This window comes from Lynx canadensis, chromosome C1 (assembly GCF_007474595.2).
Source record: "Lynx canadensis isolate LIC74 chromosome C1, mLynCan4.pri.v2, whole genome shotgun sequence".
NCBI lineage: Eukaryota > Metazoa > Chordata > Mammalia > Carnivora > Felidae > Lynx > Lynx canadensis.
This window is the reverse complement of record NC_044310.1, coordinates 216,773,027-216,793,031: the sequence shown is the minus strand read 5'-3', so window position 1 is coordinate 216,793,031 and position 20,005 is coordinate 216,773,027. Positions and strand designations below refer to the sequence as shown.

Below are 20,005 nucleotides of genomic sequence, written 5' to 3'. Positions count from 1 at the left end.
CAGTTGGGAGCCAGGGTAGAATCCGTGTGGAACGTCAGAAAAAGAGAAGGGGATTCAGAGACCAGATTCTTTTCAGCCTAAAGAAGGGAGAGAGAATGTTGATTCATCTGAAGAAGCGAGGAGCCTTTCACATCCAGGAGAAGGAAGGCAAATATGGCACTCGGTCTGGGGAGCACCTCAGTGTGGGGAGCAGCTCAGCGGCCCTCAGTGAGCTCCTCCACTGGTCTGCCCCCCCCATCACCACACCCACGGCCAGCCCCGTGTCTGTTGTGCTCTTGTCCTCTCTGCCTGCACCTGCTGGGCCAGATACTCGGCAGCTGTGGCTGCGGTGCTCCCTGTGGGGTTCCCATCTCAGTGAGCCCCTCAGGTTGTGACTTACTCTGCATCTGACTCCCCTCTTAGCCCCACAGCTGGTGGCTCTGTAACAGCAGTGGAAGCCGTTCTTTTTTTAAAATTTTTTTTTCAACGTTTATTTATTTTTTGGGGACAGAGAGAGACAGAGCATGAACGGGGGAGGGGCAGAGAGAGAGGGAGACACAGAATCGGAAACAGGCTCCAGGCTCGGAGCCATCAGCCCAGAGCCCGACGCGGGGCTCGAACTCACGGACCGCGAGATCGTGACCTGGCTGAAGTCGGACGCTTAACCGACTGCGCCACCCAGGCGCCCCTGGAAGCCGTTCTTTTAAAGGCAAGTCCAGTCCATCCAATATGAGAAGTCAAACTGATCTTTCCTTCCCATTCTCTGGCTCCTGTGAAGGCTGTGGCTATGTCCTGCCATAGCTGTGACTGCTTCCCGAGTCCCCTTACTGTGCCTCCATTAACAAATGGTGAGCATCGGGGGGAAATCAACGATTTGTGAATTTGGGAGTACCTTGACCAAAACGCTACATAAATATCAAGTATCATACATTTTAAAGAGTCAATCGTGTGTTCACGTGTACTTAATGGACGAGAGTAATTGTAGTTGTTTGCTCCGTTTGTGAAGAATCTTTACTTGGAGAGGCCCCTCGTGTTGATAGGCTGTGACCGTCATAGCCTAGCGGGGTGGCAGGGATGAGAGCTGGGTTTGGTTTCTGGGATCCTAGACCCTCTGCGTTTACCGACTGCTTACTGACTGGTCCACTCCATGCCACGGGTAAGAAGTTTGCCCGGGTGCACAAGTCTGAAGCTGTCTGAGTTTCCAGTCTGGGGTACCTACTGGGTCCTCAGCTTTAGGGGCTCTATCCCGTGACTCCGCATAAAGCATGCCCTCTCCTCAGCTTCCAGAGTCACCGTCCCGACCTGTTCGCACCTTTTCTCGATGTTCTAATAAATCTTGACAGGGGACACACTAGATCCCAAGGGATGATGCCGTCTGGTCATCGTTATTTTTCCTATGGGTTGTATCTTCTGATTTCTAACATTTCCTCAGTTATATCTAGCTAAGGGTAATCCTCACCTGCTATGATCTGTTTTACATAAACATTCTTTGACATGTTCTGTATTTATTACATGCTATCTTTTATAATTGACGTTTTAATGAGCATTAGGAAACTTTGGTACAAAATGGAATGACAAATAATAATTATAGTTATAATTACAACAACAACAGCAATACAGCTACAGAAAATAAAGTGCCCACCGTATATTACAACAGTGCTTTGTCTACATTCTTGTATGTATTTTTCACAGCAGCCCGAGAAGTAAATCAACTCCCATTTTACAGGCGAGCAAAGATGGATTAGAGCCCAAACAAACCCGCCACGGAGGCAGCAGAGTAGATCCAGAGGGTTGGATGTTGCTTTAGGTCAACCTGGTGGCCCGTATGGCCCATGACACCCAACCTGGCACAGTTGGGAGACACTGAAGACCCCAGGGGGACATGCACCCCTTCCAACAACTCAGCTGACGCCAAGGCCAAAGACGACCCCCCCCCCCGCCTCGCCACCAAAGAGGACAGTGGAGTTGGATTGTTAAAAGGACTCATGACCCAAAGTCTGACTCTATGATGTGACTCATAGATACGCTGAAGATCATTCTATTCCTGGACAGTAATTAGACTTTTTCATTTTATCAAGTGTTTTTGGATCAATGTATTTGGATGAGCTAGTCACTTACCAGACCTGACAGTGCTCAGATTATATAACAATGGTTATTTTTTTCCATTTTTTAATGTTTATCTTAGACAGAGAGAGACAGAGCGTGAGTAAGGGACGGGCAGAGAGAGAGGGAGACACAGAATCCCAAGCAGGCCCCAGAGTCTGAGCTGTCCGCACAGAGCCTGACACGGGGCTCAAACCAATGAACCATGAGATCATGACCTGAGCCAAAGTTGGACACTTAACCGACTGAGCCACCCAGGGACCCAATATTGGTCATTTTTTTAAAAAACTGTTTCAAGTATTCTTCAATGTGGTTTAATTTTTCCTTGTCTTGTGGATCTAGGACCTCAGGGCCATCAATATGTATGTCTTATGGTTGCAAATCACTCGGAGGGAAAAAAAGTATTTAGCTATATGGCTTCCTGCTCATTTGAATTACAAATAAAATGAAGTGTTCCTCCTGTGCATCCCTTTCTTGGTGAGATGCCACTTTGTACCAAGAACTAGAAAATCCTGCTTTCTCTGTGGTGACCCTGGTTCTCTGTGTCTTTTCCGCCATCTTGGACGCCACAGTTCTGTGGAAACAGATCATTCAACGCAATGGAGGCATCATTACTAATGCCTTGAATATTAGTTGCCTGGCGAAGGTCACCGATGGCTTCACCCAAGGACACATAGTCCAGGTGGTTAAAGGCGTGCTCACGGACCGCAGAATCCACCGGCAAAATTACAAACCACTTGTGGCGGCGGAGTTCATGGCAGCGCTAACCAGGATGAGCCCGGTGTACCAGGAGGAAGAAGAGAGCTTTAAGGTAAATGGAACGCCCATGTGGCCCTGTCTTAGCCACAAACACCTGTCACATGACCTCCTCCCTCTGGTTCCTGAGTTTCATGAATGTGTCATACACAATGAAATTTGGAAACTCGAAATGTTTCGATCACACATTCTTTCCAGTCTTGCCCGTGAACATGTGTCTTCCCGATTTTAGGAAAAAATGTGGTCTATGATCTTATAAACTAACAGCCGAATTGCAGAATTGAATAGCAGCTTCAAAACCACTGGATTTAAATATACACACACACACTCGCACACACGCACACACACTCTCAGGCATACACACACATCCACGCGTACATGTGTCGCGCCCGTTGTATTTCATGTAACGGAACAAGTTGTGCATAGAGAATACTGTTCCCTAAATGGTGCATCTCAAGCCCATGCTGGTTATAGCCCATATTTTATCCCATTCTGTGACGTTCATAGCATTTTTTAGATCTGGAGGAAACTGAGAACCAGCTCTTCCAAATCCCTGCTTTACAGGAGGAAAGGAAGTTGTGGAGAGCTCTGTGCCTTATGCAAGCAAGTCAACATTAGAGTCCTGGGTGCCCAGGCCAACGGGCACACCTCACACTCCTAATCAAAGTGAATATAGTTGTGTCCACTTTCTGGACCGGGAGGCAGTTTCCTTGGCCAACTGGGAAAACAAGAGAGGGAAATTATATCCGTGCGATTATACCCACCGCAACATTGGCCCTGCAATCATCGGAAAAAGAATCAGAATTCTCGCGTAAGCCTTATTGTGTCTGGAAGCCTGCTTGAGATTAGGAAAACTTCCCTTGGCAATATAATAGTTGTCCACCAACTCTGAAAACCATGATTCCCTCCTGCTTTGCCACTAACGTTTCAGTCCAAGGTAAAAAATAGTCACAATACTGATCGCCAAAATAATGATCCAGCGCGGGGATTGGTAAACGTTTCTATAAAGGGCCAGATAGCAAATATTTTAAGCTTTGAGAGCCCTGCAGTGTCTGTCACAAGTATTCAATCCTGTATCACGGTACAAAAGCGTTCACACACAGTATGTAAATGAATGGGCATAGCTGCGTTCTAATAAAACTTTATTCCAAAATCATACAGCAGGCCAGATTTGGCAGCTATAGTTTGCAAAACTGAAAAGAAATATTTCCAACTCCAAGCTGGAATTCCTGCCAAGGATTTGAACCAAGGCTCTTGTTAACTGTTTTCACCTTGTTAGAATTAATTGCAAATATTTATCCTCTGCACGTGATACGTCGTGTTCTCTTCTGAAACCCCCAATTTCTATTTGCCCTTCTGAAATAATCACCTTCCTCCTTGTTCTGATGAGCTGGGTTTAGGGTAGCAGAACCTATGCTTTCTCTTAGCTGGCTTTTTAACCGTCCAAAGTGATTTGTAGATGTTTTTCTGTCACAGGTGCCTGAGGTCCAGTAACTGTAAGTGATCACACTTATTCAAGAGAAGGGTACGCCACCATTGTATAACCTGGATGAGAACATACATGCTTTTCACTTCCATTCTTGGCATATCTGATCACTTTATTCATTTTTTTTGAGGAAACGAAATCATTTTTTACCACCATTACTACTAGCCCCCTCGCCCCTTCAATTTCTGCTTCTTATCAATAGCTCGAGAGCTTGAGACAGTGCCAGGCCCCAACTAGAGGCCCAATGAAATCGTTTAGTGGCAAATTTATTGAACAGATGGATAAATGGACAGGCGCTGTCACAGTGCTGAATAACGTGATGCTGTGGCTGTAGCTGCTGGTGATCAAGTCAATCATTTCTGCCCTGAGAAATTTGACCTAACCGTGCTTCTGACATGTCAGACTAGGGTCTTGGCGATTCTCCAAACACATCATACCCTACCCCACGGACACGATGGAAAAAATATTTAAGGATCATAATGGTACTAATCCTAATAACGTTAGGGGTACCTGGGTGGCTCAGTCGGTTCAGCATCTGGCTCTTGATTTCGTTTCAGGTCATGATCTCACGGTTTGTGGGTTCAAGTCCTGCATTGGGCTCTGTGCTGACAGTGCAGAGCCTGCTTGGGAGTCTCTCTCTTTCCGTCTCGCTCTGCCCCTCCCCCACTCGCACTATCTCTGTCTCTCTCAAAATAAACAATCTTTAAAAACATATTAGTAATAATCTTAATAATGTTAGCTAATACTTGTGACTACTTATGTACCAGGCACTCTGTTAACTCATTTAGACCTCATAATCCCTCCAGTTTTCAAATGAGGAAATTGAGTCATAGAGAGTCATAGAGTCACAGAGTCATTCTGTGGTAGCAGAATAGTGCCCCCGGCAATGACGTCTACATCTGAGTCCCTAGAACCTGTCAATAGGTTACACGGCAAAGGGGAGCTAAGGTTGCAGATGGAGTAAAGTTATTAATCTGCTGAACCTAAAACAGATTATCCTAACTTCTACTGGTGAGTCCAGTGTAATCATAAAAAGTGGAAGAAGCAATCAGAAGAGAGAACAAGAAAGTCAGCAGCCTGGGAGGGATCCGTTGGAACTCCAAGTAGCCCCGCGGTGCCAGTTTGAAGATGAAGGAGGGGCCACGAGCCAAGACAGCAGGTGGTCTTGGGAAAGGGAATAGATTCCCCCTGGTGTTCCAGAAAGGAACGCAGCCTGCAGACACCTAGATTTTAGCCCAGTGAGACCCATTTTGGACTTCTGACCTTTAAGACCGAAAGATAATAAATGGTTAGTTTTACATCACTAAGTTTGTGGTAATTTGCTACAGCAGAAAAAAAAAAAGAGCCAAAATGATTTGCTTCTAGTCACATAGCTAAAAAGGAGCAGAGCTGAAATTCAAACCATAGGCCAAAGACAAAGACCATATTCTTTTTTTATAAAGTTTATTTATTTATTCTGAGAGAGAGAGAGAGAGCACACAAGCAAGGGTGGGGGAAGAGAGAGAGGGAGAGAGAGATCAAGCTGGGGAAGGGCAGAGAGAGAGAGGGGGAGAGTGAGAATCCCAAGCAGGTTCCACGCTGTCAGCACAGAGCCCGACACCGGGCTTCATCTCATGAACCCTGACCCAAAATCAAGAGTCAGATTCTTAACCGGCTGAACCACCCAGACGCCCCAATACTGTATGTAAATAAATTAGTAGGAGTTCATCACCTGACATACGTGGCCACCTCACCTTACATGGAAAACAGAGCCAAAGCTAAAAGAAAGATGAGAAAAATCCCCAAGTGCCAGACAGAAACAAAGATAAATCTCAAACACACAGACAAGGCAAGCAGCATAGAGAAAAATCAGGGCTAGGAAACGAAAAGAGACTATACCTGCTGCTCCTTTCTCCGGGTCTGTGGTATGTCGACGTCACCGAGGAGCGTCATTATAAGACGTGCTTCCGGATTTTGGCTTCACAGAATTGTGTAGAAGCACTGTGAGAGAGGGAGAAATAAGGGAGATACAACGAATACAACCAAAACAGAGCCTCCTACTCAAAATGAACCTGAAAATAAAAATTCCAAAACATTTGAGGAAATCTAGTGCAACCTGACAAAGAGTTTAAATTAATACAATTCAGGTGTTCAAAATAATAAATGAAGGCCTCATTTCCATTAGAGATGTACACAAAGTTTTGAAACAGAGACAGGCAGAAATGGAATAAGAGATAATAATGGGGGGAAAAATCACAAAAAGAAAGCTTAGATACAAAAAATAGAGGGCTGCCTGTCTGGCTCAGTCAGTGCAGCGTGTGAGTCTTGATCTTGGGGTTGTGGGTTCAAGCCCCATATTGGGTGTAGAGATTACTTAAAAATAGAAGTCTTTGAAAAAAATTAAAAATATATAACTTAAATGGCCAAAAAAAAAGTAAGAGGGGTATGAACTCTAGACTAGACATGGTCAAAGAACACATTCATGGATTGGAGGATGCTCCCTCCGGAAGCAGCACAGAAAAACATAAAGATAAAAATCTATAAACTGCAATAAGAACCTTGAAGATATTGACACCCAAGCTAACAGAAGTTCTGGAGGAAGAGAATAAAAGAAATACCAGAGGAATAATGATTTAAAGAAATACTTGCTGAAAATTTTCTTGAATTAAAGACATGAATTCTTAGGTTAAAAACAAACTCCAAGTGACTGGCAGGACAAATAAAAATGAATCCACACTCACATACATTATTGTGAACCTAAGAACAAGACAATAAGCCAGTCTTCAAAGATGCCGGGTTGCCTATAAAAAGCCAACAATGGAGAGGCCAGGCGTCTCTTTAACAGCAATCCCTACCAGAAGACGGTACGATCATTTCTGCAAAGTGCTGAGGAACAGTAACTGTAGGCCCAACATATATCCCCAACTAAACTAGCACCCAGGAGACAGGAAGGAATAAAGACACATTAAGACTTACAAAGACTGAGCTATCTTCCCCCTCACAGCCACTCCAGGGAACAATTTAGAAATATTCAGTAAAATTGAAGATGCTCGTGCCCTACCATCCCAGGAAGCCTACTTCTCTGGATATTCTCCAGAGTTTTCTCATAAGTTTACAAGGAGATACGTAAAAATTGTGCATGTCAACATCATTCCTCACAAAAAGTTGGAAACCACTTATGTGTCCATTAATAGGAGAATTGAGAAACCACTTGTAAGATAGTCACTCAGTGAAATACTATTACTACTATAAAGTTTGTGAACTAAAATGTTTCTTAGCTTTCAAATGAAAAGTGAAGGTTGAGAAAATGCATTCTCAGGACCAGTTGTAACCACAAGACGCTTTGTTGGCACGTTGGCTCCAGTATTTCTGCCATGTTTTCAACAGTCCCCCTTGGCGTGTCTACGTGGCCTCCCTGTGGCCCCTGCGTAGCCAGCAGTCTAGCTTCTGGTGGCCATGTGTGAACCATGGAGGGCCATTCACATGACCAAGAAAGCCCATGCCCTCAGGATAGGGTAAGATTCCCCAGAAAGATAGGAGACTAATTGGGAAGGGCTGCTAGTCAGATTTGGTCTGTGATTCTCTGAAACCGTTAACTCCTTGAGGTGGAAGTTAAAAGACAGGTTGGAAAACCCACTGAGAAAGAATTTGTATTAAATATACATTAAATGCCCAAAGTTTAACGGCTGCTTGCCCCTTCCTTCTTAGCAAGTTTTTCTCTGTTTTGAAGAATATTCCCCTGGGAGGCACCTGGGGCGGGGGGCGGGGGGGGAGTCAGTCATTTGAGCACCCAACTCTTGGGTTCGGCTCAGGTCCTGATCTCACAGTTTGTGGGTTCAAGCCCCGCGTGGGGCTTTGCTCTGACAGCTCGGAGCCCACTTGGGATTCTCTCACTCCCTCTCTCTCTGCCCCTCCCTCATTCACACTCTCTCTCAAAATGAATAAACTTTAAAAAAAAAGAATATTTTGGTGCATGAGTGTCATTTTGATATTTGCCTATAAATCTGTTTTATTTCAGGACTGGTATGCCAAAACCCCTATGGGTAAAAAGCGAGCCTTGGCACTAACAGGAGGGATCACTGAAAAGGGGAAAGGAGAAAAGAAGGAAAAGAAAGGAAAAAAGGAGAAGACGAAAAAGTAATGCCTTTCTGAGGAACCATCCTCGAGTGTCTCAGGGATGGAGGTGGTCCTGGCTTGACAGGGAAAAGGTTCACCATCGCCTGTCTGAAGAAGACCCAGGCCAACGCCGTGAGTTCGTCCGCCCCTGCGTTCACTCCGATCTTTGCAGGCTGTACAAGTTCAACGTCCATAGCAATTGTTTCTAGAGCTTGTAACTCTTAATCTACGTAAAGCTTCTATATAACCGAAATCCACTCATTACACACTCCACAATCTTTCCAGCTCATCAACACCAGTCACCAAAACTAAAATGTGATATTTGGAAAATCCACTGATTTGACAAACTAGTAGGTACCTTGAGTCTGTCACCAGCACTCCAGCTTTTTATTAATCCGTATATACCGCATATTATCTTGCACATATTTTGATATATTAAGTCTTTGCTCTATTAATGTATTTTAAATAATTGAATAAAAACCATTTTCTTTGAACTGACTCAGTAATTTGGTGGCTGAAGCTACAAAAAACGATGTTTAAAATTCACAAGTTTCATCTTCTGACTTTGAAGGTGGGGAAACTAGGGCCCAGGGTCACACAGCGGACATCTGGGACAATGGGACCAAAGTTCTCCTCACTCCCAGCCTGCTGCTCTTGGGAAGCACGGGAATTTGGGCAGGCCAATGGCGGCAGAATAGCACTGTGGGAACATTGGGTCAATGTGGAGAAGAGGAAGCCTGAATGAAGAAGGAAGAAATGCTAAATGAGAACAAGACTAAGGCCACCCGAGTGGCTCAGTCGGTTAAGCATCTGACTTTTGGCTCTGGCTCAGGTCATGATTTCATGGTTTGTGAGTTCGGCCCCACATCCAGCTCTGCCTCCGTGCTGACAGTGTGGAGTCTGCTTGGGATTCTCTCTCCCTCCCTCTCTGCCCTTCCCCTGCTTGCACATGTACTCTCTCTCTTTCTCTCTCTCTAACTTTGAAAAAAATAGAAAAATAAGGATCAAGATATAAGTTTAAATTTTTTTTTAATATGAAAGGTGATTTGGTGGAAGACAGTAAGTAACTCACCTCAGAGTTGTGGTGAGAACGCCATCAGAGGAAGCAGACTTGAAAGGAATTTAATCTGAAACTTCAGAATATCCTATCCGATGGTTCTGGTCCCGCCAGAGAAAGTTGTAGAATCTCCCTCCCTATAGACCAAGCTGGCTCTCTGGGTTTTCTCAGATTCCTGGTAAGTTAGCTTTTCAATGCCTAAGACCACGTGTGCTTTCTGGGTGTCCTTCCGGCCCCCAGCACAACCCCCTCAGCCTGTGTCTGCACAGGAGACGGGCACAAAGTAGGACAGAGAGAGGTGGCCATGGGCCCGTGTGCTGGGGACGTCCCCTGCACACACAGAAAGGCAGCTTCCCGGTCTGTGCGCATCAACACCCCCAGCTTTCCAACTGGCCTGCCACAGACTTGCCTCCTCTTCCTGAAGGAACCCCAGTTTCTGCAGACTGTGGGCCTGCTCCCCACTACCCGCATCAGCCTGTGTCTGGCCAAAGCCCAAAGTGGCCGGAGAGTTGGGCAGATTCCCCACCCAACCTCACTCCAGGAGCAGTTCAACTTCCACGTGTCCTGAGTGGTTGCACCAAGACCCTTCCTATCACGTCACATGGGAAACTGACCCTTGGCTGTGACTCAAGAAGAGACTTCAAGGCTCTAGAACTTGATGCCCATTACCAAAGAATGGGATCGGGATTGTAAAGAAATGAAAATCACGAGGGCTGTAAAGAAATAAACATTATTGAAATGTTACAAGTAGACAGTACCATGGAACTTGGTCTTCTCTTCATGACAAGCGCACTTGGTCATAACTCATAAAATCTGTGTTGGTAAAGCTTAATAAACAACAATTTGGGGGCACCTGGGTGGCACAGTCAGTTAAGCATCTGACTCTCGATCTTGGCTCAGGTCATGATCTCAGGGTTCTTGAGTTTGAGCTCGGGTTGGGCTCTGCACTGACAGCGTAGAGCCTGCTTGGGATTCTCTCTCTCCTCTCTCGGCTCCTCCTGCACATCCTCTCTGTCTCTCTCTCTCTCTCTCTCAAAATAAATAAATAAACTTTAAAAAAAAAACACCAAAACAATAATTGAACGGCAGAAGCCCCCATCCAATAGAACTTCCCGCAGCGATCAAAATGGTGGTTGAGGTCTGTGCTCACCTACAGGAGTGGCCAATAGTCACACATGGCTATTAAGCACTTGAAATGTGGCTGGTCCAATTGAGGAACTGGATTTTTTACCCCACTGTTAATTTAAATGGCTTCATGTAGCCAGTGTGACTAATATATTGAACAGCCCAGCTTTAGAGTGATTGGTAAGGATGACCTAACTTCCGTCCTCGGTGTCTCCTGCTCTTTCCCACAGCACGTTCACACGGAGACGTGATCTCTCCGGGTCACACCATCTTCTCCCAAACTATGGCCTCCCATCTTTCAAGGTGCTAGATTTTCACTTGAGTTCCCCGTGGCTTGACTCAACCAGCTCTACCTCCTGGTTCCTTGAGAGCTATGACGCTTCCTCCCCTTCACCCCCAGCGAGCTTTGCCCCACTCACAGATGCCCTCTGCTCTGCACGAGCAGACCCCTTGTATGTCCCTCCCAATTCCAGGAGCCCTCCTGCTTTGGGTGTGTGGCAGGAAATGCATGGAGACAGGCACGTATACTCACACATAGATATTTTTTACACAATTTTACACACTTTCTTTACACAAATGACTACATATCAGACATATATTTTTCTCATTGCTCTTTTCAATACCTGGGGTATTGTTTTATATCAGCACACATAGATTGGCCTCATTTTATATCAGCTACATAATGCCCCACTTTTTGGATATAGTGTAATCCAGATAGATAGATAGACAGATGATAGATAGATAGATGATTGATAGATAGATAGATAGATAGATAAGGGCACCTGGGTGGCTCAGTCGGTTAAGCGTCTGACTTCAGCTCAGGTCATGATCTCGCAGTTCGTGAGTTCGAGCCCCGCATCAGGTTCTATGCTGACAGCTTGGAGCCTGGAGCCTGCTTTGGATTCTGTGTCTCCCTCGCTCTCTGCCCCTCCCCGACTCGTGCTCTGTCTCTCAAAAATAAATTTTACAAACGTTAAAAAAAATTGATGAGATAGATAGATAGCATAATTATTTATTTTACAGCATACCCAGTCTTTGACACACATTTAGATTACATCCAGTCTTTTGTGTTCCATCAATGCCGCAATGAATACCTTCATACATCCATCTTGGTGGGCCTGTATGGGGGGAAAATTCTGTGAGATAAAATTTTAGAAGGGACGTCAGCAGGTCAAATTACCTGCGCATTTTCATCTGAGTAGCTCTTGCTGGGTTCCCCTCAGAAGAGGTGCCCAGCATACCTGTCCTGCAGGAGAATGCCCATTTGCGTTCCGTGTGCTTCTGACACGGACACAGGAGGAATGACGTGAGGAAGGGAAAATAAGGAGATGTGTGGGGTGGAGGGCAGAGGGGGCTGGCGGAAAGAAGGGCAGTAGATTCTTCTCGGGAGTTCTGCTGGGGCCTGAGCTATTCCTGGGCCATTATGTGGCATTTAGCTCCTCTTGAGCATGTTCTTAAGTGAAGGGGACAGTAATTAATGTCATTAACCCTCATTAAGAGAGTGTTCTATGGAATGGAATCTGATTAAAGTGGAATTAAAGTTCTTGGTGGCTCTGCACTTGGCCTGCCCTGAGTAATGAGAAGGTTTCGGGTTCAGAACCCGTATGTGATGACATGGCGTTTCTTAAAAGGTGTTCCCGGGGCGCCTGGGTGGCGCAGTCGGTTAAGCGTCCGACTTCAGCCAGGTCACGATCTCGCGGTCCGTGAGTTCGAGCCCCGCGTCGGGCTCTGGGCTGATGGCTCGGAGCCTGGAGCCTGTTTCCGATTCTGTGTCTCCCTCTCTCTCTGCACCTCCCCCGTTCATGCTCTGTCTCTCTCTGTCCCAAAAATAAATTAAAAAAAAAAAATTGAAAAAAAAAAAAAAAAACTCTATGATTAAAAGGTGTTCCCGAGACCACCGGGGCTTACGCAGGCACCTCCATTTAAAACGACAGGTTTAGAACACCCTAACGCCATGTGAAATCTCTTCCTAAGCATAGGTCCACATGTAACAAAAAGGCAATACTTGTGGTAGGTGTCACAGGGCTGTTTCACAAGAGCGACACTTAGTTTCAGCCACTAATGAGACTAGGGGACACAAATGTCTGAGAGAAGTGGCTTCCTATGTCCTTGAAAGTCAAGACTTCCGGAGATGCACGGGGTGATGTTAATGACGGCAGAGGAAAATAAGAGGCAGTGGGCTTGAGCCAAGCTAGCAGCGACCTAAGCAGTGAGATTTGGAAAACCTTAAGGCCCTTGGCCCAAAACGGTGTCTCCAAGCCCCCGAAACCCCTCCATTAGAATCATTCCTTTATGCATGGTCCTGGAATGATTCATCTCATTAGAATTCACAGCCGCGGCAGCACAGGGTTTCTTTGCTCATCTTCCAAGTCTTGTATCGAGCGCCTTCTGGGTACGACACGGGGGTACAGAGCGAGCTGCTCCGCAGTCGGGTCGGGGAGGAGACATTCATAAAATGGTCATAGGACGAATGTGCGAAGCCAGATGGCGCAGCGGGTGTGTGTAACCGAGTCCCTGGGACCAGGCTGGCCTCTGCCTGGCTTCACCCCTGGGGGGACCCTTCTCGGATGGAGAATCGAGACTCCCTGAAGTGGCAGGACTGTCGGATTCTGTGGCTCTTCTGAACGGCTGCGCTTGGGGCCCGTGTCATTACCGAAGGCAGTGTGTTGAGGGGCCTTGGCACAGGGGCTCTCGGTAAGGGTTGATGGCCTCGCAGCTGCTCCGGAATACACCTGTCCCAGTGGGCTTTGGGGAGGGAAAGGGAGCCCAGGAGTCGGGGGTCGGGGGTCGGGGGGAGGCACTGTGGCCTCCTCCACGTCCAGTTTGCTGTCAAATCACCGTCTTCTGACCCCAAACAACTAACCCAGTTCCTCCGCCTGCCGGGAGGAGTGCCCCACTCTTTGTTTTGGCCGGGGGAGTAAGATTTTAGAAATCAAGTCCCTGTAGTCAAGTCTAACGATGGTTTAGAGCAAAGGCTTCGGCAGGCCCAAGCGCAGAGTCTCTCGCAGCTCTCGCCCTTGTTGGCTCTGCACCCTCCGAGAACCCAGAGGGCACGCATCTAGTCTCTGCCCCTCTGTGCCGCCGCGAGGAGGAAACCCAGCTATGACCGGTGCACCTGTCACGGTGCCCGGCACCACCTGTGTTCTCGGTGAACGTGGCTTGCTGCTCGATTACTCCCGATGCCCAAAGCAGGCCCGCAGAGCCGGCGTGTACCATCGTGAGCACGTGGTGCTGAGACAAAGGAGGGGGAGGGGAGAGCGGTCGGGGAGCCCCTGCCTCCTTGGGGCCAGGGTGCAAGGGTCTCGTGGGAAACCCGGGACTCTCTGCAGGGTCCCCCCCGCCCCACCAGCCTCCGCCTCCAGTGCTGTTTCCCTTTCCCTCGACGCTGTTTCCCTCGCTGGGGGCCAGTTTGGGGGGGTCTGGCAGACCTGGGCGCCTTGCCTCTTGGCCCGACCTGAGCTCCGCCACTGGCGTCCCTGGCTGGCCTCGCTCCAACCCTCCCCAGGCCCCGCCCCAGCCTGCCTGGGAAGGAAGACCAGCCAGCGGCACCGTGAAGGGGTGTGGCCTCTCTGGGGGCGGGGCGGGCCAGATGGGCGGGGCCCACATCCACGGGCCAGCTGAGTGACCTTGGGCCGGTCCAGCCACGCGCGCGCGCACACACACACACGTGCACATGCATGCACATACACGCAGCACATGTACACACACACACACACACACAGCTCACCACACACACACCACACCTACAGACCTGCAAACACACATACAAAGCTACACGTGCCTTCACCCACCCCACACATGTGAACAGGCAGGTGGACCTACACGTGCCCCACACGCACACACCCACACGCACGCACACGTGCACACACACACACACCTCCCAAAGCCCCCATTTCCGCCGAAAGGCTGACGGCAGATGCCCGGGGCCCTCACCTCCCTGAGTCTCAGACTTCGCCCTGAGCTGCGGGGGGCGGGGACCGGAAGCGGCAAATGGGGGAGACAACCAGGCAGGTGCGCCCGGCCCCGGAGGGAAAACATCCGCTTCCTGCCCCTCACCACAGGAAAGGCTGACGCAGACCCCACGGCTCCCACATGCAGCAGGGAGGGGTCAGGAAGGGCCCGCTGCTGCAGGCCAGGGGGACACCGGGGACGGTCACCTGCCGGAAGTGCACCTCCGCCGAAAACCAGGAGCGTTCACCCCACTTTCCAGGCAGGGCGCAGACAGGTTCACGGTCTTCCCAAAGTCACAGGGCTGCCCCCCCACACCACGTGACCACGCGAGATGAAGACCGAACAGGGGCGATCTGGGGCCCGCCCGGTGAGCCCCATGTGTGTTTCCCCGACCACTGAAGCCCTGGGCGAACTCCATAAACATCCTTCCAGCTCTGAGTTCCCAGTGGCCTCAGGAAGGAAGCATTCCAGAGAGGAGGGATTTGTAAACCCTTAAGCTGTGACAGTCATCAGGGACACGCGTGACAAGAGCACCACGGCCGGGTTCACCCTGCCTCCCAAACCGGGGAGTTCCAGAGGCAGCCTTGAGAAGGCACCCAGAACATCACAGCGCCGCGTCCTTCAGGTGCCACCAAGGGCTCAACATCCACCCAGCACATGGCACCAGGGCACCAAGGCTTTTATCCTAAGGGATGTGAGACCCGGTGTTTATGAAAAGGTAAACAGCTGGAGCTCAGAGCTGCTCACCCCAGAGCACCCTCAAGTGTGGAAGGCAGCACCAGTTTCCCCCAACGTGGCGCAGCCGGCCCTCGGGGTGGTCGCCGCTCTGGAGCGGGTGTCCAGACGTCAGACTGTGGCTTTAACTTCTTCTCCCCGCCCACTGCCAAGGTTCTTCACCTTTTCATATGCTTAGGGACCATTTGGAGCCACTCTTGTCAAGTGCCTGGTGAGTGTCTTGCCCGTTTCTCTGCCACGTTCTGTCTTCTCATTACCAGCTTTAGCGTTCTTTCTGTGTTCTAGAAGGAAGCTGTTTACAGGTGCGTGGGCTGCAAATACTGCCTCCCACTCTCCAGCTTATGCATTCATTGCCTTCGTGGTGTCCTGATAAACAGTTCTTTTTTTTTTTCTTAATTTATTTTTATTTTTGAGAGACAGAGAGGGACAGAGTGCAGCCGGGGGAGGGGGCAGAGAGAGAGGGAGACACAGAATCCGAACAGGCTCCGGGCTCCGAGCTGTCAGCACAGAGCCTGATACGGGGCTCGAACCCACCAACCGCAAGATCATGACCTGAGCCGAAGTCGGACGCTCAACCGACTGAGCCACCCAGGTGCCCCCGATGAACAGTTCTTAATGTGAATGTAACAGAGCTTATCAATTTTTTCTTTGTGGTTACACTTTTTTGTGTCCTATGTAACAGCTAGTTTGTTCTTTGTGTCCTTTGCTATAAGTTTGCTGTCACATTTGTGCCCTGTTATCATGCTTTAATTTACTTGTTCTGAACCATGTGTAGTAATTGATGTTTTGAGTGTTAAACCAGCCTTGCATGTTCAAATAAAAGGTTGCATTTGAGGTGTCTTTTTTCTGTAATATTTATTTATTTTTGAGAGAGAGGAGACAGAGTGTGAGCTGGGGAGGGACAGAGAGAGGGAGACGCAGAAGCCGAAGCAGGCTCCAGGCTCTGAGCTGTCAGCACAGGTCCCCATTGCAGGGCTTGAACTCACAACCCGGGAGATCATGACCTGAGCTGAAGTCAGCCGCTCAACCGACTGAGCCACCCAGGCTCCCCCAAGGTGTCTTTTTGATAAGCATATTATCTTTGGTAATATTTTGCATAGAACATTTCCATCTATGCTCTTAAGTAAAACTCCTCTGTAATTTTCTTCTCTTGCAATGTTCTTGTCGGCTTTTCATGTGAAGACTTCACTGAATCAGTAGGAAAGAATTCTCTTTTTCTAGCCTGTCCAAGAATTTTTGCAAGATCAGCATTGCGTCTTCTTTCAAGTTTTGGTAGCATTCCGGGCGAGTTGAGTTTTCTTTGTGGAAAGGATTTCAGCTTCCAATTTAACTTCTTAAAGCGTTAGAAAACGATTCAAAATCTATTTTTTCTTCTATCAGTTGGGGAAGTTGTGTATTTTGAGGATTGCATTTAATTTGTCCAAATGTTCACACTCACTGACATAAGGTTGCTCCCAATATCCTCTTCCAATCGTTAAGGTCTGGAAGGTCTGACAAGGAATCCCATCTTAACCCCTGATGTCGGTTATATATGCCTTTTCTTCTTTTCCTTCGCCAGCCCCTTCAGGGCTTCGTCATTTTCAAAGAATCAGCTCTTGCAAGGTGTTCGTTGTGTTAATTTTTATCTACCATTTCCTCCGTTCCACACTTCCTAGGGGTTAATTTGCTACTCTTTTTCTAACTTTTTGACGACAACTATCTCATTGATTCTTAGCCTTTTTTTTTTTTTCTTTTCAATATACACTTTTAGAGCTACAAATTTCCCTCTGAAAATCTCCCTTGGTATTTACCATGTTTAAAAGAACAGCGCCAAGGATGAACTGTGACCAGGGTGATGCATTTTAGGGTGGGAACGCGGACAGGTGGCATGAGAAAAGTGGGCTCCCCCGGGAAGTGGGATTACAACAGTGGCGCTGCCCTTGACATTCTCCCATTTTCCCAGGCTTCTGTCATTCAGTGCATACCATGATTAATTAATGTGTTTGCGATTAGAATAAAGTATTTTTTTAATTTTTTTTAACATTTGTTCATTTTAGAGAGAGTGTGAGTGGGGGAGGGGCAGAGAGAGAAGGAGACACAGAATCGTAAGCAGGCTCCTGGCTCTGCTCTGACAGCACAGAGCCTGCTTGGGATTCTCTCTCTCTGTCTCCCTCTCTCTCTCTCTCTCTCCTTCTGCCTTTCCCCAGCTCTTGCTCTCTCTTTTTCTCTCTCTGTCTCTAAAACAAAAGAAAAGCAAGGGGCATAATCACCCGAAAAGATCCACAGAGCAGAAATTCTAGAGAAGAAATGGGGACAGCAGGGCTACATAGCTTCCTGGAAGCCCCCACCTGCACCCCCAGGTAACAGCCACTGTCCCCTCCGGGTCCTGCCTTTGGCATTGTGTCGCATTCCAAGGCCTGTGGTTGGCCGTCCAAGTGTGAACTGGTCCCAAAGAAGAGACTCCGTGGGCCAAAGGGGAGCCCCAGTAACCCGCACCCCCAGCCTCCCCAGATGCCAACCCCAAGGTCCAGCTGGCCCTGTTCATTCCTTTTGTTCTCTGTGCTCCCTTGGCTTGGAGCCCAGTAGCCACAGACCTGCTAAACTGTCACCTCCGTCAGCTGCACGGCAGCCCCTGGGCCTCCGGGACCCCTGGGAAAGTGGAAATACTGGGTGCAAAGCAGAGCCGGTTGACCTGTGGCCTGGAGAAATGGGAACGATGTCGGGGGGGACATGGAGGGCAAGCCCATCCTTGACGAGAAGGCTGGGAGGGAGAGCCAGCCGGGAGACAGGTGCCACTCTGAGCCCTCTGACCTGGGACGGGGAGGCACCGTGCCACAACATTTCTATCCTTGGTAGCCAACCACCCGCCGTGAGGCAAGGGGCTTCACCCCGCCAGCCAGGTGCCACCGTTGGTGAGGGTCAGAGAGCAGAGGACCCGCACAGAAGCTGATACCAGCTGGACACACCCGGGGGGGCCGTGCTCAGCAGCCCAGACCCGCGGGGGTCCTGGGAGCCCCCAGGACCCACTGAACACACTACATCATCCCCACAGGTGAGTCGGCGCTTGATTTCAAAAGGCCGGAGAAAGGATGACATCCTCCCTCTTGAAAGATTTCACTCCGCCTGGAAATTAACTGATCCTGCCTGAATTCTCCAACTAGCAGCTCAGCTGATGGGGAATGTTGCCTTTATGGGAAACAGTTAGCCTCCCACTTCAAAGCGTTCTCGAAGGGAAACGTAATTACATCCTCCCCAACGAGACATCCGAAATACCCGCGCTCAGCTTTTGTGTGTGTATTTATTCTAAGCACAATGCCCACGTCCTGTGACATTAGTATTTCCCTTCGCGGCATTGAAAATATGAGTACTTTGGAACTACTTGCAGCAAATTATAATGCACCCAGCCAGGCCCTTTTTGTTACGCAGCCCTTCAAAGGGGGGCGCTGGTGTGGACCTCTAAGGGCGGCTTGGGAACGCACGAACCCAAAGGAGCCTTGCAAATTATTTCTGCTCTATGCAGAGTTTTTATTTTCCTCGTGGCATCGAGCGACTACATATGCACACACACACACACACACACACACACAAGGGAAGGATTGCGGAGCCTTTGGATTAAATAACGCTTATGGTAATGAGCTGATGGAAAATGGGTTTTGTGTTCATCCCTGGAGCGTGGTGGTGCCATGTTCGGTGGGGAGAGAGCATCAGGGCTGCGGGGCCTGCGTTTGCTCCTACAGAGGCGGGCCTGTGCCGTCCTCCAAATGCCCCAAATCTGGATTGGAGTTGCATTTGGCCTTGGTGAGGCCCATTCCGGGTCTTTCTCCTCTCTCCGGAAAAGGAAGGAGCAATTGGTCTTCCAGAGCTCCACTGATGCTGAGTTGACCCCAGACCACACGGGATCCCGCTGTCACTCTGGGCCTGGCTTCCTGGGCTGGGCGCCCCACCCAGGGCCTTCGGCCTCGTGAGGAAGGTGGCTCCAGCCTGTCTCCCACCAGTAAGAGATCGACCTGGGGTAGCCACCCCTGAGGCACCAACACCGGACAACTGGCCACCCCTGCAGAGACTGGGCCACGTCTTTCCACTCACGTGGCCCCCGTGGCCAAGGACCCCCAGTGCTGTCTCTGTGCGGGGACAGCAGGCGTGGCGGTCGCTTGCCTCAGGGACTCCACCCTTGAGGAAAATGGAACCTCCTTTCATTTCTCAACCAGCACGTTGAGAGTTTGATGAAGAGCGGACCAGCGGGTCACTGAGCCAGGGGCCCCAGTTGAAGGAGACACCGGAACAACACGGGGATCACAGTGCCCTCGAGTGGAGACTTGTAAGCACTGCTCTAGTTCAAGGGGCAGAGCCGGCACTAACCAGGCTCCACCCTTACCCCTCCCCCCTCCCTGGATGGGGCCCCACCTTCCCACGCACAGGTACGGCTGGGCTCCATCGACAGAGATAGGGTGCGGGAGATGATGATACAGGCACTCTTCCTGTGTTAGATGCTGAAGAGGCAAATCCTTGGCACCAAGAATCCAGGAATAGATGAATCCACCTTAATGTCTCCCCTTGAGCCCGAACACCGTCGGGGACCAGGTGCTTCGGGTCGGCAGGACCGTAGGCACCAGGTGGCAGGAAGACAAGACTCACCTCTGAGAACAAACGCTTCTGATAGTCAGGTGAAGACCCCATTGCAAGCTCAGTCCCCACCCTTCATAAAGACGCCCCACTTTATTCCAGGGGCATGCGTTTTA

The 20,005-nt window shown here is 49.0% G+C and overlaps 1 protein-coding gene across 1 annotated transcript in view; it reads left to right on the top strand.

Moving 5' to 3' along the window:
• Positions 1-8,860, top strand: part of IQCA1 (IQ motif containing with AAA domain 1) — a 117,888-nt gene extending 109,028 nt beyond the window's left edge. The window contains exons 13-14 of the mRNA XM_030323789.1: positions 2,655-2,893; positions 8,322-8,860. Of these exons, the coding sequence (XP_030179649.1) occupies positions 2,655-2,893; positions 8,322-8,444 (362 nt within the window). The 3' untranslated portion in view covers positions 8,445-8,860. The remainder of the gene's footprint in view (positions 1-2,654; positions 2,894-8,321) is intronic.
• Positions 8,861-20,005: the final 11,145 nt, after the last annotated feature.